Consider the following 16,274-nt stretch of genomic DNA (forward strand, 5'->3'; position numbering starts at 1 on the left):
AAGATTCTATGGATTGCTTCAGGAGTTCAGTAAATGTACAGCTTAAATTTCATTTTAAGATTTCATTTCAAAAATTGTGATTGTAAATATGCACATGAAAACTCATATGCCAATATTAGCATATAAGAAACCACTAATCTATTAACCCTCATTTTCATAGAACTCTCATTTATAGTTAGTAAATGATATAAATATTAACTTATGAAGAAAATCGCTTAAAATTTCTTCATTTATATTTTATTAAACGAATTTCTAAGAAAGAATTTACTATAAAGGGAGTTACCCTGTTAAAAAAATTTTGAAAATCATTTACCTATATTCTAGAGTACAGAGAATCGAGGCATGCTTCATGAGAATCTGACAGATGAAGATATAAGTAGAAAGATTAAACTGCTACTATTTTGTAACTGTTCATACTTCAATGCCAAGCAAAATCCCAAGAATTTATGGTATATTTAATAGTAAAATTTCAGTAAAAAATACTTTAATATATTCTCTGAAGACAATATTTTGAAAATTGTAAAAAATATAAGTTCAAAGTTGAGATCTGTCACTCTCTCTTTCTAGGCTACAAAATAGACCAGTTAAATAGTCTTCATCTTTGCCAAAATTTTATCTATAGCAAGAAGGATTCAAATACCCTCAAGAATAGCAATATACACTAGAGAAACACAAAAAACAAGAAAATGTCCCAATATTCTCGTGTTATCTGGAAACCATTTTAAGGTCATGCAATGTTATATCATGCAAGTCTATTCTGGCATTTAGTTTGAGAGTTATTTAGCTATTTGAATTCAGAGGAATCCCAGATATGTTCATTGTTTTTGCCACACACCCTTAAAATGGAAAGGAAACAGTATGAGTAAGGCACTACCATCCTTTAAAACCACATATGTAAAGGATACTCTTCACTATTCCGGATGTCAACTACCAGGAGCTTTGGTTTACTGGACTTTGTCTTCTTGGTGGGTGTTTTGAAATGGCCTGTCACTGTGAGTTCACACAAGTCGATCAGGTCCTCTGCTGAAATCCGGGGTGATACTTCTGACTTTAAGTCATTTAATGGGATAGATTCTCTTGACTGAAAAAAATATACAAACAATACAAATAATGAGAATAATACAGAGAGAAAAACTATAGCCAATATAGAATATCTGTAGGCTCTTGATATCAATCATTATAGCATATAGGAGAACAGGAAACTGAATCTCACTTTAGTGGTCTACTGTTTAACTGTATTCTTTACTATTGAGGTTTACTTACTCACAGAGGAAAGCATTCTTCTTTTGGTTCACTACAAGCTCCTGGCTCAAATTTTATAGAAGGAGATGAGGCAGATTTTTCCTTATGAGAGCACTGTGTATCTTTAAAGACAGCTCCTTTAAGTACCTTTCACTTTCCTTCAAGTATAATTACTATTGTTGTGAATCACATTAATTAAAACTCTGGTAATATAAGAAATTGCATTGTAACTCAGTATACATACCAATTAAAGAACCTGGTTCTAATATACATATTAGACTTTTATAACATAATTTATGTCACATATGGATAGTTGAGCAGAAATTAGATTTTCAGAGATGAATGCAGAGCAACATAACACTTTCTTAGATAGTAAACAAAAATGACAATGTATCTTAATTGTGAAGGAGGTAAAATCAGACTCCAGACAATCAAACCAGTACTTTGGTCTATGTGACTATTATATGGTGTAAGATTGATTCAGATTAAGGGCTATTTACAACTGTTCTCCACGTTATTTAGTAGGGAGAGGGAATTTCCTCCCCCCATAAAAGGCAATGCAATACAACTCAATTCAATTCGACCTAAATTTATGGAGCACTAGTAGTCACTCCTGAAAACTAATTTAACATAACTTGAGAATTTAAGAACTTTCAAAATTCACTTGATTGAGAACATAGGGATTCAAAAGAAAAAATGTATTTATATGCTTAAGTTTTCAAAACTGAGTCTATTATCTCATTTACTTGTTTTCTCTGTTTTCACAATTCTGTTGTGGGATACCACATTTAGAATTTCCAATTTAGAATTTCTAGGCAGGAGAGAGAATAAAGCACATGGATCATTTATCAGACTTTTTAAAAAAGCTTTTATTTAAATTCCAGTTAATTAACATACAGTGTAGTATTAGTTTCAGGTGTAGAATATAGTGCTTCAACACTTCTATACAACACCCAGTGCTCATCACTACCAGTGCACTCCTTAATCCCCATCACCTATTTAACCCATCCTGTGCTCCCCCCCCAAAACCCTGCACTGTAACCATCAATTCAGACAGAATTATTTTGAAAAAAATTTGTTTTCAAACTACAACCGTAGTTTCAATGTCAGCTCTCATCCCTTGGGTTTCCCTGACTATGCCGTAAATTCTTTAGCGGTGAAGTACATTTTCTCCCACTTCATTAACTTTTAAATAGAAATGGAAATTGCTAAGCTTTGTGGGTTTATGGCTCTTAATAAAAGACAGACATTAGAAATTTTAATTTTTTAATGTAAAGAATTAAATCTACTTAAATATTCTGAAATTAAAAATGTTTCAGAAAGATAAAAGAACTTTAAAATCAGCTGGCCATACAATCAATGCTTCCATCTCCTTTTTTGTTAGATTGCAATCTCAATAAATATTTTTCCCAGGCTTCACACGAAATTGTACATTTATGAAGATAAAATAAAGAACTTTTGATTATCCTAGTTCTGCTTTTAGTCATTTAGTGATGAATGAGGCATTTCAAACAGAGGTTTCGTCTGAATGAAAGACGTGCCCTGTCTGATGAAGAAGAGAATTATTTGACCAGAGTATTCTCTATGAAGAATTGATTTAAGAAAGATCTGACCTTGGCATTGGTTCCAATCAAATGTAACATATATAAAGAGTTTCTCAAAGGAAAGAGCAATTATTACATGAAATGGTAAGAGCAGAAGAAGAGAGGAATCACTGACAAATTCATAACTTTCTGAACTTTTGTGAGTGTATATAAATGAAGAACATGATACATGCAAATTCCTCTGTGAATTAATTTTAAGAGATTAGTAAATTAGATTTAGGACAAATTATATTACTTTGCTTTATGAAGAAAATAATTATGATACTAAAAATTACAGAATCTAGTTTCTTTTTATTAAGACAATTTTATATGCAATTTTACTATCCATTGTATAATTTCCACTTAGAGGTACAAAAATAAAACTTCCTCTGTACAACTTTTGTTTCACTTAGTACTACTGACATTGGCATTTTCCTTTGTGACTGGGTTTCAAACTCATGGGACTTTGTTTATGGACAGTGGACGAGAATTTATTATTTATTTATTTAAAGATTTTATTTATTTAGTTGAGAGAGAGACAGAGATAGGGAGAGAGAGCACAAGTGGGGAAGAGAGGGAGAAGCAGGCTCCCCACTGAGCAGGGAGCCAGACCCGGGGCTAGATCTCAAGACCCCGGGATCTTGACCTGAGCTGAAGGCAGATGCTTAACTGACTGAGCCATGCAGGCGCCCCAACAGTGGACAAAAAATTTAAAATAACTATAGAACAATTCTGGAAATACCTATTAGTTTATCATTTCTGCCCAAGAACCTATATATACAATGCATATTAAGCCTAGACATCCAAATATCACAAGCCAATATGTCTGGGAGCTACTCCTTTTAAAAATATTCATATTTTATAGCCAACCTAGAGTCAGAGTTTTTGTTGTTGTTGTTTTGTTTTGTTTGCAAGTCTTTAAGGTTTACTGAATGGGTGGGTAGAGAGGAAAGTGATGAGAAGCTGCAATTCAAGAGAAAAAATCTTGGTCATTAAAGTCATTCCAGGCATAGCAGAGGGACATGGGGCTGGCCTTCCCTGTCCATGGCCTCTCAGGATACTGTTGTCAGCCAGCTGAAGTGGACCCCGGCCCCAGCCTCAGTGCCTTCCCTCTGATCTCCTATGTGAAGAGTTGATCCATGAAGCTCTGAGTGGAGAGCAGGAGGAACTCTGGAGATGCTTCACGTGGGGATTCCTTCTCCATTCTCTGCCCCTCTGGTGTTCACAAATACCACCAAGAGAATCTTGGGGAGAAACATCAGCAAACCCAAGGGTTACTGACTCATGGCCTTGGGTCTTACTTCAATAGCCTCTGGATCTAAGACTGACCTTGGGGCCCCATGGCCTAATGCCTGGCTGATAAGATGATACCTCTCATGGAACCTCTGCACATGCAGACCCACCTGGGACCTCCTGATCCAGGTTCTTCCTGAGGTTACCTCTCACATACATGGAATAGCAGTCATGAGATACTCCTGCAGGGGACAAGAAGCACTTGGCACTGCTTACATGCCCAAGAAACTGTTATATTCACAAGAGTTAAACACTGGGAAAATCCTGGTCTTAGGAGGTGAATGCACTGAAAGCCTGCCTCCCTCCATCTACCTTGTGCTCAGTCACCCAAAGCTGTCCCATTTTGAAACCTCTGAACATAAAGAAAACCTTGTAACTTTTCCTTCGCCTGCAGACCAGAACATAGGCAGCCTGTAATCACCTCAAATGCAGGGGCAGAAAAGGACATAGGGCTGCTGAAATTAAGAGATCAGTGTCAGAGGACCACAGTTCTGTTCCACAACCAACTCAGACATGCACTGAGGCAGGACCCACTCTTGTTCTCCCTTTTTAAAGCCTCATAGAAACCACACTGAGCCAGGCAAAGAGAGAATGCAATAAGACAACACCTAAAAGGTGGTAGAGAGGAGGAAGTGTGGGAAAGCTCCAGAGTTTGGAAGGCACAGGAATGGACCCTCCAAACACTGGGAAGTGCTTTCAGCAACTCCTCTCCCTGCACTATCAATGACCAGGACACAGAGAAACCATGATCACTTCTGAATGTGGATGGAGTCAGAATTTACTTAGCAGTGTCGCTGAAAAAGAAAATATCCTTTCTACCTCAAAGAACCTGCAATCTGGTTGTAAAGTCAAGACTAACATAAATGAAGTGGTAAAACTATACAATAACAGAAAACGTTTATATAATGCTTACTCTGTTCTAGTCACTGTGATAAACATTTGATATACGTGAACTCATTTAAGTCATGCAACAATACTATGAGATAGGTTTTATTATTTTGCTCACTTTATAGATGAGGAAACTGGGGCACAGAGAGGTAAAATAACTTATATAATATATAATCATAAGTAACAGAGATAGGATTCAAATTGGGTCAGTCTGGCTCTGGAGTTTGGGCTCCTAACTATAGGATTCCATGTATGGAGTCACAGGTACATAGTATGGGAATTCAGACAAAGTTAGAAATGTAATATGGGCAGAAATAGTTAGCAAAATATAGGTGGAGCAAGTAGGACTTGGTTAGAAGAAATCAGTAGGGTTTAGATAAGTAGAAAAGAGAAAGAAGAGTGGTGTGTGAGTGCATAACTCTGAGTTCTGAAGTGTGAATGAACATAAATCATTATTGAGCACTTACTAGGTACCACACATTGTGAGTGGGATACATTAATGAACAAAACAAAGATAGATGTTCTTATAGAACTTACACTCAATAGGTGTGAAAAAGAGAATGAACAGACTAGTCTTACTGAGCTGAGCACCTATCCTGGGAATTAGAGGGAAACAGTATTGAATAGGTGGGTAGGAAGCAGATCATGAGGGCTCTGAAAGATGAAGAAGCTTGAGGATATAACAAATAGATAAGTACTGCAGGATTTTTGGAGGAATGTGTCATGTTAACAGCAATATCTTAGGAAGACTAATTTGGGCCTTGGCCGCCCCTTGCTGTGGCTGGGATCTCACGGGAAGAGCGGTGGGTACGGCTATAGCTTGGTCTCCCGGCTGCACTCGAAGCAGGAGGGCTCTCCTCACACAAGCGCTTCCTCCTGGAGAGGTGAGAGCTGTGGCAGTCACAGGCCTGGGCCGCCCCTTCCCTGCCTCGGGCTCCTAGGTTGGCTTGCCCTCTGGAGCTCCCAGAGATCAGTACATGCAGTAGGTTGAAATGGAAAGCACAGAGGTTGAAGGCAAGATGGTGGAGGAGTAGGAGACCTAAATTTCCTCTCATCCCAGGAATTGGGCTAGATGGGTATCAAACCATTCTGAACACCTACGAAATCAACAGGAGATCTACAAAAAGAATAGCAACAACTCTCTGAACAGAAAAGCGACCACTTTTTGGAAGGTCTCTTCTGATTTGTTTAGTGTATATTTTTCTGGGGTCATTGTTACCCTCTTATCATTTTGTTCTCTCATTCATCTATTCTCCTCTGGACAAAATGACAAGATGGAAAAACTCACCTCAAAAAAAAAGAACAAGAGGCAGTACTGACTGCCAGGGACCTAATCAATACAGACATTAGTAAGATGTCGGAACTAGAGTTCAGAATGATGATTATAAAGATACTAGCTGGGCTTGAAAAAAACCATGGAAGATACTAGAGAAACCCTTTCTGGAGAAATAAAAGAACTAAAATCTAACTAAGTCGAAATCAAAAAGGCTATTAATGAGGTGCAATTAAAAATGGAGGATCTAACTGCTAGGACAAATGAGGCAGAAGAGAGAATCAGTGATATACTTCCATATACTCCCCAATGATGGAGAATAAAGAGGCTGAGAAAAAGAGAGATAAACAACTACTGGATCACGAGGGCAGAATTCGAGAGATAAGTGATACCATAAGACAAAACAATATTAGAATAATTGGGATCCCAGAAGAAGAAAGAGAGGGGCAGAAGGTATATTGGAGCAAATTATAGCAGAGAACTTCCCTAGTCTGGGGAAGGAAACAGGCATCAAAATCCAGGAGGCGCAGAGAACACCCCTCAAAATCAATAAAAATAGGTCAACACCCCAACACCTAATAGTAAAACTTGCAAGTCTCAGAGACAAAGAGAAAATCCTGAAAGCAGCTCGGGACAAGAGGTGTGTAACCTACAATGGTAGAAACATTAGACTGGCAACAGACCTATCCACAGAGACCTGGCAGGACAGAAAGGACTGGCATGATATATTCAGAGCACTAAATGAGAAAAATATGCAGCCAAGAATACTATATCCAGCTAGGCTGTCACTGAAAATAGAAGATATAAAAAGCTTCCAGGACAAACAAAAACTAAAAGAATATGCAAACACGAAACCAGCCCTACAAGAAATATTGAAAGGGGTCCTCTAAGCAAAGAGAGAGCCTAAAAGTAACATAGACCAGAAAGGAACAAGACAATATACAGTAACAGTCATCTTATAGGCAATACAATGGCCCTAAATTCATATCTTTCAGTACCTACCCAGAATGGAAATAGGCTAAATGCCCTAATCAAAAGACACAGGGTATCAGATTGGATAAAAAAGCAAGACCCATCAATGTGCTGTCTGCAAGAGACTCATTTTAGACCCAAAGACACACCCAGATTGAAAGTGAGGGGGTGGAAAACCATTTACCATGCTAATGGACACCAAAAGAAAGCTGGGGTGACAATCCTTATATCAGACAAATTAGATTTTAAACCAAAGACTATAATAAGAGATGATGAAGGACACTATATTATACTTAAAGGGTCTATCCAACAAGAAGATCTAACAATTGTAAATATCTATGCCCCTAACATGGGAGCAGCCAATTATATAAGGCAATTAATAACAAAAGCAAAGAAACACATCAACAACAATAAAATAATAGTGGGGGACTTTAACACCCCCCTCTCTGAAATGGACACATCATCTAAGCAAAAGATCAACAAGGAAATAAAGACGTTAAATGACACACTGGAACAAATGGACTTCACAGATATATTCAGAACATTCCATCCCAAAGCAACAGAATACACATTCTTCTCTAATGCCCATGGAACATTCTCCAGAATAGATCACATCCTAGGTCACAAATCAGGTCTCAACCGGTACCAAAAGATTGGGATCATTCCCTGCATATTTTCAGACCACAATGTTTTGAAACTAGAACTCAATCACAAGAAGAAAGTCAGAAAGAACTCAAATACATGGAGGCTAAAGAGCATCCTACTAAAGAATGAATGGGTCAACCAGGAAATTAAAGAAGAATTAAAAAAATTCATGGAAACAAAAGAAAATGAAAACAGAACTCTTCAAAATCTTTGGGATGCAGCAAAGGCAGTCCTAAGAGGAAAGTAGATAGCAATACAAGCCTTTCTCAAGAAACAAGAAAGGTCTCAAATACACAACCTAACCCTACACCTAAAGGAGCTGGACAAAGAACAGCAAATAAAGCCTAAACCCAGCAGGAGAAGAGAAATAATAAAGATCAGAGCAGAAATCAATGAAATAGAAACCAAAAGAACAGTAGAACAGATCAACGAAACTAGGAGCTGGTTTTTGACTTAACAAGATTGATAAACCCCCGGCGAGACTTGTCAAAAAGAAAAGAGAAAGGACCCAAATAAATAAAATTATGGAAGAAAGAGGAGAGATCATAACCAATAGTGAAGAAATACAAACAATTACAAGAACATATTATGAGCAACTATATGCCAGCAAATTAGAAAATCTGGAAGAAATGGATGCATTCCTAGAGATGTATCAACTACCAAAACTGAACCAGGAAGAAAAAGAAAACCTGAACAGACCTATAACCACTAAGGAAATTGAAGCAGTCATCAAAAATCTCACAACAAACAAGAGCCCAGGGCCAGGTGGCTTCCCAAGGGAATTCTACCAAACATTTAAAGAAGAAATAATACCTGTTCTTCTGAAACTGTTCCAAAAAATAGAAATGGAAGGAAAACTTCCAAACTCATTTTATGAGGCCACCATTACCTTGATCCCAAAACCAAAGACCCCATCAAAAAGAAGAATTACAGACCAATATCCTTGATGAACATGGATGCAAAAATTCTCACCAAAATCCTAGCCAATAGGATCCAACAGTACATTAAAAGGATTATTCACCATGACCAAGTGGGATTTATTCCTGGCCTGCAAGGTTGGTTCAATATCCACAAATCAATCAATGTGATACACAACATTAATCAAAGAACAAGAACCATATGATCCTCTCAATAGATGCAGAAAAAGCATTTGAAAAAGTACAGCATCCCTTCTTGATTAAAACTCTTCACAGTATAGGGACAGAGGGTACATACCTCAATATCATAAAAGCCATCTATGAAAAACCATCAGCAAATATCATTCTCAATGGGAAAAACTGAGAGCTTTCCCCCTAAGGTCAGGAACATGGCAGGGATGTCCACTATCACTAATGCTATTCAACATAGTACTAGAAGTCCTAGCCTCAGCAATCAGACAACGAAAAGAAATAAAAGGCATCTGAATCGGCAAAGAAGTCAAACTCTCACTCTTCGCAGATGATATGATACTTTATGTGGAAAACCCAAAAGACTCCACCCCAAAACTGCTAGAACTCATACAGGAATTCAGTAAAGTGGCAGGATATAAAATCAATGCACAGAAATCAGTGGCATTTATATAGACCAACAACAAGACAGAAGAAAGAGAAATTAAGGAGTTGATCCCATTTACAATTGTACCCAAAACCATAAGATATCTAGGAATAAATCTAACCAAAGAGGCAAAGAATCTGTACTCAGAAAACTATACTCATGAAGGAAATTGAGGAAGACACAAAGAAATGGAAAAACATTCCATGCTCATGGATTGGAAGAACAAATATTGTGAAGATGTCAATGCTACCTAGAGCAATCTACACATTCAATGCAATCCCTATCAAAATACCATCAACTTTTTTCAAAGAAATGGAACAAATAATCCTAAAATTATTCTGGTATCAAACCAGAAAAGACCCCAAATAGCCAGAGGAATGGTGAAGAAGAAAAGCAAAGCTGGTGGCATCACAATTCCGGACTTCAAGCTCGATTACAAAGCTGTAATCATCAAGAGAGTATGGTACTGGCACAAAAACAGACACATAGATCAGTGGAACAGAACAGAGAGCCCAGAAATGGACCCTCAACCCTATGGTCAACTAATCTTTGACAAAGCAGGAAAGAATGTCCAATGGAAAAAAGATGGTCTCTTCAACAAATGGTGTTGGGAAAATTGGACAGCCACATGCAGAAGAAAGAAACTGGACCATTTCCTTACACCACACACAAAAATAGACTCAAAATAGTTGAAAGACCTAAATGTGAGTCCATCAACATCCTAAAGGAGAACACAGGCAGCAATCTCTTCGACCTCAGCCGCAGCAACTTCTTCCTAGAAACATCGCCAAAGGCAAGGGAAGCAAGGGCAAAAATGAACTAATGGGACTTCATCAAGATAAAAAGCTTTTGCACAGCAAAAGAAATAGTCCACAAAACCAAAAGACAACCGACAGGATGGAAGATATTTGCAAATGACATATCAGATAAAGGGCTAGTATCCAAAATCTATAAAGAACTTCTTAAACTCAACACCCAAAGAACAAATGATCCAATGAAGAAATGGGCAGAAGACGTGAACAGACATTTTTCCAAAGAAGACATCCAAATGGCCAACAGACTCATGAAAAAGTGCTCAACATCGCTCAGCACCAGGGAAATCCAAATCAAAACCTCAAATGAGATACCACCTCACACCAGTCAGAACGGCTAAAATTAACAAGTCAGGAAACGACAGATGTTGGCGAGGATGTGGAGAAAAGGGAGCCCTCCTACACTGTTGGTGGGAATGCAAGCTGGTGCAGCCACTCTGGAAAACAGTGGGAGGTTCCTCAAAAAGTTTAAAATAGAGCTACCGTATGACCCAGCAATTGCACTACTGGGTATTTACCCCAAAGATACAAATGTAGTGATCCAAAGGGGTACGTGCACCCCAATGTTTATAGCAGCAATGTCCACAATAGCCAAACTGTGGAAAGAGCCGAGATGTCCATCAACAGATGAATGGATAAAGATGTGGTGTATATACACAATGGAATATTATGCAGCCATCAAAAAACCTGAAATCTTGCCATTTGCAATGACATGGATGGAACTAGAGCATATTATGCAAATCAAAATAAGTCAATCAGAGAAAAACATGTTTCATATGATCTCACTGATATGAGGAATTCTTAATCTCAGGAAACGAACTCAGGGTTGCTGGGGTGATGGGGGGTGGGAGGGATGGGGTGGCTGGGTGATAGACATTGGGGAGGGTATGTGCTATGGTGAGTGCTGTGAAATGTGTAAGACTGATGAATCACAGACCTGTACTTCTGAAACAAATATTACATTATATGTTAAAAAAAAAAAAAGAAGATAGTAGGAAGGGAAAAATGAAGGCAGGGAAATCAGATGGGGAGATGAACCATGAGAGACTATGGACTCTGAGAAACAAACTGAGGGTTCTAGAGGGGAGGGGGGCGGAGGGATGGGTTAGCCTAGTGATGGGTATTAAAGAGGGCATAACTGGGTGTTAGATGCAAACAATGAATCGTGGAACACTACGTCAAGAACTAATGATGTACTGTATGGTGATTAACACAGTAAAATAAAATAAAAAAAAAGAAAAAAAGAAATGGAAAGCACACTCTTAGAAATCAGCATACTTGAGTTCTAGTGTTGGTACAGCCAATACTAGTTGTGTGCCTTTGGAAAAATCATTAAACTTCTCTAGATCTAAAAAAAAAAAAAAAAAAAAAAGAAGACTAATTTAGCTGTATTTTGAAGGATGAAATAAAGATGGGAAAACTGAGCCAGAAAGACTTGTTAGAAAGTGAATTTTATGAAGATTTAGATTAAATGATGACATCGGAAACTGAGAGCTTTGCCTTATTCACTATCCTCTTTTTTCCTTTAGTTTTTCCCTTTCTACTATTTTTTCTTGGTCAATTCTCTCTCATCCACAGTGAAAGATACATTAAAACAACATATAATAAATAATAAAATTACTCTCCCAGGGGTGAGTCTTTGTCTAGCTACTGTCCCTTTATCTTCTCATCTCTACTTTCTTCTTGCCATTCCCTCCTGAAATCACTGAAACTTGGTTTCTGTCATGATACAAAAGAAGATATGGTTCATTTGTCTAGGAAAAAGTGGACAATTTGGGAACACTTCTTGGAAAAGGTAACATTTGGGTTGAGAATAAAAGGATGAATAGGAGTTGGCCAGTAAAGAACTGGGGCTTTTCACACATATTCTGTGTAAAGCCATTTTATCACACACATTGGAAAGGTGTTTTGATTCTACTTCTAGGATTTTGGTTCTACCTCTGGGAGATATGCTGAATAAAGCTAGTCTCATTTAAAATCCACTTTTTCTTCAATTCAACCTGGAATGAACAGGGCAGAAATTTCAGTCAGGATGTTATTTTCATTTTGAAAGAATTTTTAACAGTTGAGTTCACAAATATCTAACCAGAATTTCTCAGGTTTATGGTCCTTGCCTCATTTTGATAATGGTCTATGCCATGAGCTCTGTGAAAGCAGGGACCAGAACTTGTTTGTTTTTTATACTTCCACTGCCTAGCAGAGAGCCTAGAACTCAGTTGCTACTCAGCAAAATTGGGTATATTAATGAAAGGCTAAAGAAAAAAAAAAAGAAGACATAAGAAAAGCACTATAAGAAAATATATAAAAGATATGGAAAGGGATCAGTAAATGATGGCTCTTAAGTTTTGAATATGGGTGATTAGGGAAAAAAGATGGTAACAGTGACAAACAGTAAATAAGAGGAAGAAAAGTTCAGACTTGGATATGTGAAATCGAGGTTGCACAGGGTCTACTAAAGATGAAGTATTGAGAATGCAGTTAGAGACAGATTTGAGAGAAGTCATGGCTAGAGTTATATTTTTGGAATTATCAACATAAAAATTAAAGTTTAAGTTATGAGAAAAGATAAACAATTTGAAGAAAAAGGAAAAAAATGGCAGGGAAAAAAATCCTAGTTTTGGTAGGCACATCTATATACTACTGAAAAAATTAAATTATATAAACTATGATTAAGGCTTGGAAATACATAAAGTTGAGATTTTTTTAGGGCAACATATACCAATTTTTATTATTCCATAAGTCTACAATAAATAGACTGCTTATTTTCTTAGTGCTAGATATTTTGAACTTTTGTATGAAGAACTTTTGAACTTTTGTATGGGCAGATTTTTACAAATGGCACAGGCGGACATTAACTATCATTCTCAAAGGAATTTTAACAAAGAAAAAATTACCTTTGAAAACATTATCAATCTACAAAGATACTTTTATATATTTAAAGCAATAAATTTTTTTCTGTGGCATTTTGGTGTTTTCATTTCTCTCTCATGTTTTTAGAGAGAAAAGGGAAGGGTTATTATTTCTAAGATATAGAAATATAGCATCTGAAATGGAGTTTGAAATAAAACTGTTATGCTCTGGAAGTTACATAATATAGCTGTCACACTAGATAGAATATTTTTTCTCCCCCAAATAAAATAGAAATAATGTATATGAATATGAAACACAAAGAGGGGAGATAGAATTTTTTTTCAGTGATTAGGGATTTTATGCTAAAATTTTCCCACATATGCTCCTGAAAAATTGCATTTAAGCTAAATTCTGTAGGGTGAGTAATTCTCCCTTTTATATACAATATCATTTTGGAGATATTTCATCTCTCTGGGCCACAGTTTTCTCATGTATAAAATAAAGGGGTAGGAGTAGATATCTTATGCTTCCTTTAGCTCTAGAACTCTATGACCTTATTTCTGATAAGATTTTCAACTGGCAATAGGTCCCAAACTTTTGCTTACTTTCTGGGACAAAAGTTAGACATCTGTAGGTAATACTTAATGACACCAGAGGAGTTTCTATTTAAAGAGATTCAGGAGTGATTCTAATTGTGAGGCTTAGTAAAGTGTTGTGCATACAGTGTGACTTGCTTATGCAAACTTAGATAAGTGAGAACTTATGTATTTCATAGACAGGTGGCTGGGAAATATTTCATACTTCACATTGGTTAAAGTGAAGGCAGAGAGATGGAAGTTACAGTAACAGAGGAACTCTAACATCAGTGATTTTTGAGGCAAAAACAAGGTCAACCTGGCAATGAGTGGGAGATGGTGGTGCTGGTGCTGCTGTATATAAGTTTCTAAAATCTTCTGGAAATAATTTTTGAAATAAAACCAGAACCTGATAAATTTCTTAGGCTAAGGTAAATAAGATGAAAGTTAAACATGAGAGTGGCTCCACTCAGCTGAACTAAACGTGGAACTTATGACACCTTCCTTCTGGAATGTGATTGAGCTGCTATTCCACATAGGATGTTAAGGTCAGCTTTCAATGGCAGCAGAGATTCAGGAGTAGAGCCAGCTGGTGACTAAGAGGTCACAGTATTTTAGTTAGTCCAATAGGTATTTTCATCTCAAACTCTAATGTCAAGGTAGCCGTCATTTGAACTAGTTGATTATTTCATTACCCTTCTCTCTCATTCTTCCCTTTTCCTTATATGCTGAAGTAATTAGCACTGCTATTTTTGCTCAGTGTTCCTTGTGACTTGGGAAATTCCCCCATCATTCCCCTCACTACACAATGAACACATGTCAAATAAATGACCCAACAACACTCTCTAGCTGGAAGATTCAGTAAATCCCTGTGGAAGAAAGTCTTCCAGACTGCCTTTCTCATCCTTATTTCCGTGCCAAGGAGAAGGTAAATGAGCTCTCTAAAGTGCTTGTGGTATTAACAGTTATTACCATGATTAATATCTAGTGGAATGTTCAACTAATATCATGCATCTGCCAACCATTTTTATCTTAATATAGTTGAGATGTCCCAAGTGAAGGGAAATCAGTTTCTCCTGTGAAGACAGAAGACTGTTAAAAATCTTATGATGAAGGAAGGATACTTAGTTGTTTCTAATCTCAAACCATTTATTTTAATATACTACAAACCATCCCAGACAATTCTTATGAGAATATAGATATAGAAATATCAATGCCCATAATGTGCTTACTATATTTCAAACTTCTTTCACATAAATGACGAGATTTAATGAAATCAGAAGGTTTATGTACATGTCACCACCAGTCTAAGGCCAGGGGTCATGGAGAGGTACTTTAGGTTTATAATACTTATTTTGGAATATGAACTGATAAATCTGAATGGTTCCTTTCCATGTTAAATTGGTTAGAGCCCATTTTTTTTTCATATTTTCTGATAGAAATAAAAGCATTTCAGGGGTAAACTAATTTTTCAATTCATTTAAGATCTGACTAGAGTTCTAGATCCTGAAACATAAATTGGGCATAAACAAACAGAACCTTATAAGAAAGCCTTATAAATTATTTGATGTACAAAAAGTCTGTATAAATATAACAAAAGTCTGTTAAATGTAACAGTTAGTGAAAACTAACTAAAATTACCAGCAATAATGGAATAGATGAATTACTGCAATATTTATTCTAGATATAGTCTATACTTAAAAAATCTTCATAGCCTCTATTTGGCTTAATATAACATGATATGCAGTTAAAAAGTTATCTAAGAAGGGGTGCCTGTGTGGCTCAGTGGGTTAAGCATCTGATTCTTGTTTTTGGCTCAGGTCATGATCTCAGAGTCATGAGATTGAGCCCCACTGAGCATGAGCCTGCTTAAGATTCTCTTTCCCTCTCCTTTTACACCTCCCCTCTGCTCTCTCTTTGTTAAAAAAAAAAAAAAAGTTCCTTGGGGCACCTGGGTGGGTGGGTTAAGCATCTGCCTTCGGCTCAGGTCACAATCTCAGGGTCCTGGGATTGAGCCCTGCCTCAGTCTCCCTGCTCAGCAGAGAGCCTGCTTTCTCCCTCTGCCCCTCCCCTGGCTCATACTCTCTCTCTCAAATAAATAAATAAGATAAAAAAAATAAAGTTATCTAAGAAAAAGAAAAATCTTTCATAAAGGAGTTACAGGCAATATTTCTTGTGGTGAAGTAAATCTTCAAAAAACTATAGTGATTATTAATGTACAGATATATTTCAACAATTATATACCCTATTAATTTTTTTTTAATTCTTTGGCACTTCTGGCCACAGTGACAGACATCTGAATGTGTTCAAAAGTATTTTTTAATAGAAAAAAATTGATATTCTATTGCAAAACCAAATGATAAATTTATCATTAAAACACATGAGGTTACTTTAATTGAAATGATAATAATGCTATAAATGGTAAAGAATACAACATAGAATCAAGAATTAACCAAAAAATGACAAATGGACATACAAATATACAAGTTGGTACTAGCCTCTGAGGAAAGGTAATTTAAAATTACTTATTATCACATACTACTAGAAATAATTATCTCCTTTCCAGTCAAACATGAAACAAATAATTTCTTGGTATCTTAAATTTAAC

At 36.6% G+C, this 16,274-nt stretch overlaps 1 protein-coding gene and 1 non-coding gene across 4 annotated transcripts in view; both read right to left on the reverse strand.

The window, feature by feature from the left end:
* The window catches only part of TBCK (TBC1 domain containing kinase), a 237,560-nt gene that overhangs the window by 39,830 nt on the left and 181,456 nt on the right, over positions 1 to 16,274 (reverse strand). For all 3 annotated transcript variants that reach the window (XR_003520644.2, XM_027598076.2, XM_027598077.2), the window contains exon 24: positions 906 to 1,081. Coding sequence is in view for 2 of the 3 variants with exons in the window: in XM_027598076.2 (XP_027453877.1) it covers positions 906 to 1,081 (176 nt within the window). In the remaining variant the exon portion in view is untranslated. The remainder of the gene's footprint in view (positions 1 to 905; positions 1,082 to 16,274) is intronic.
* LOC113926109 lies at positions 4,752 to 4,885 on the reverse strand. The gene has a single exon (XR_003521185.1). It is a non-coding gene; the product is annotated as a small nucleolar RNA SNORA71 (small nucleolar RNA).

This window comes from Zalophus californianus, chromosome 2 (genome assembly GCF_009762305.2).
Source record: "Zalophus californianus isolate mZalCal1 chromosome 2, mZalCal1.pri.v2, whole genome shotgun sequence".
NCBI lineage: Eukaryota > Metazoa > Chordata > Mammalia > Carnivora > Otariidae > Zalophus > Zalophus californianus.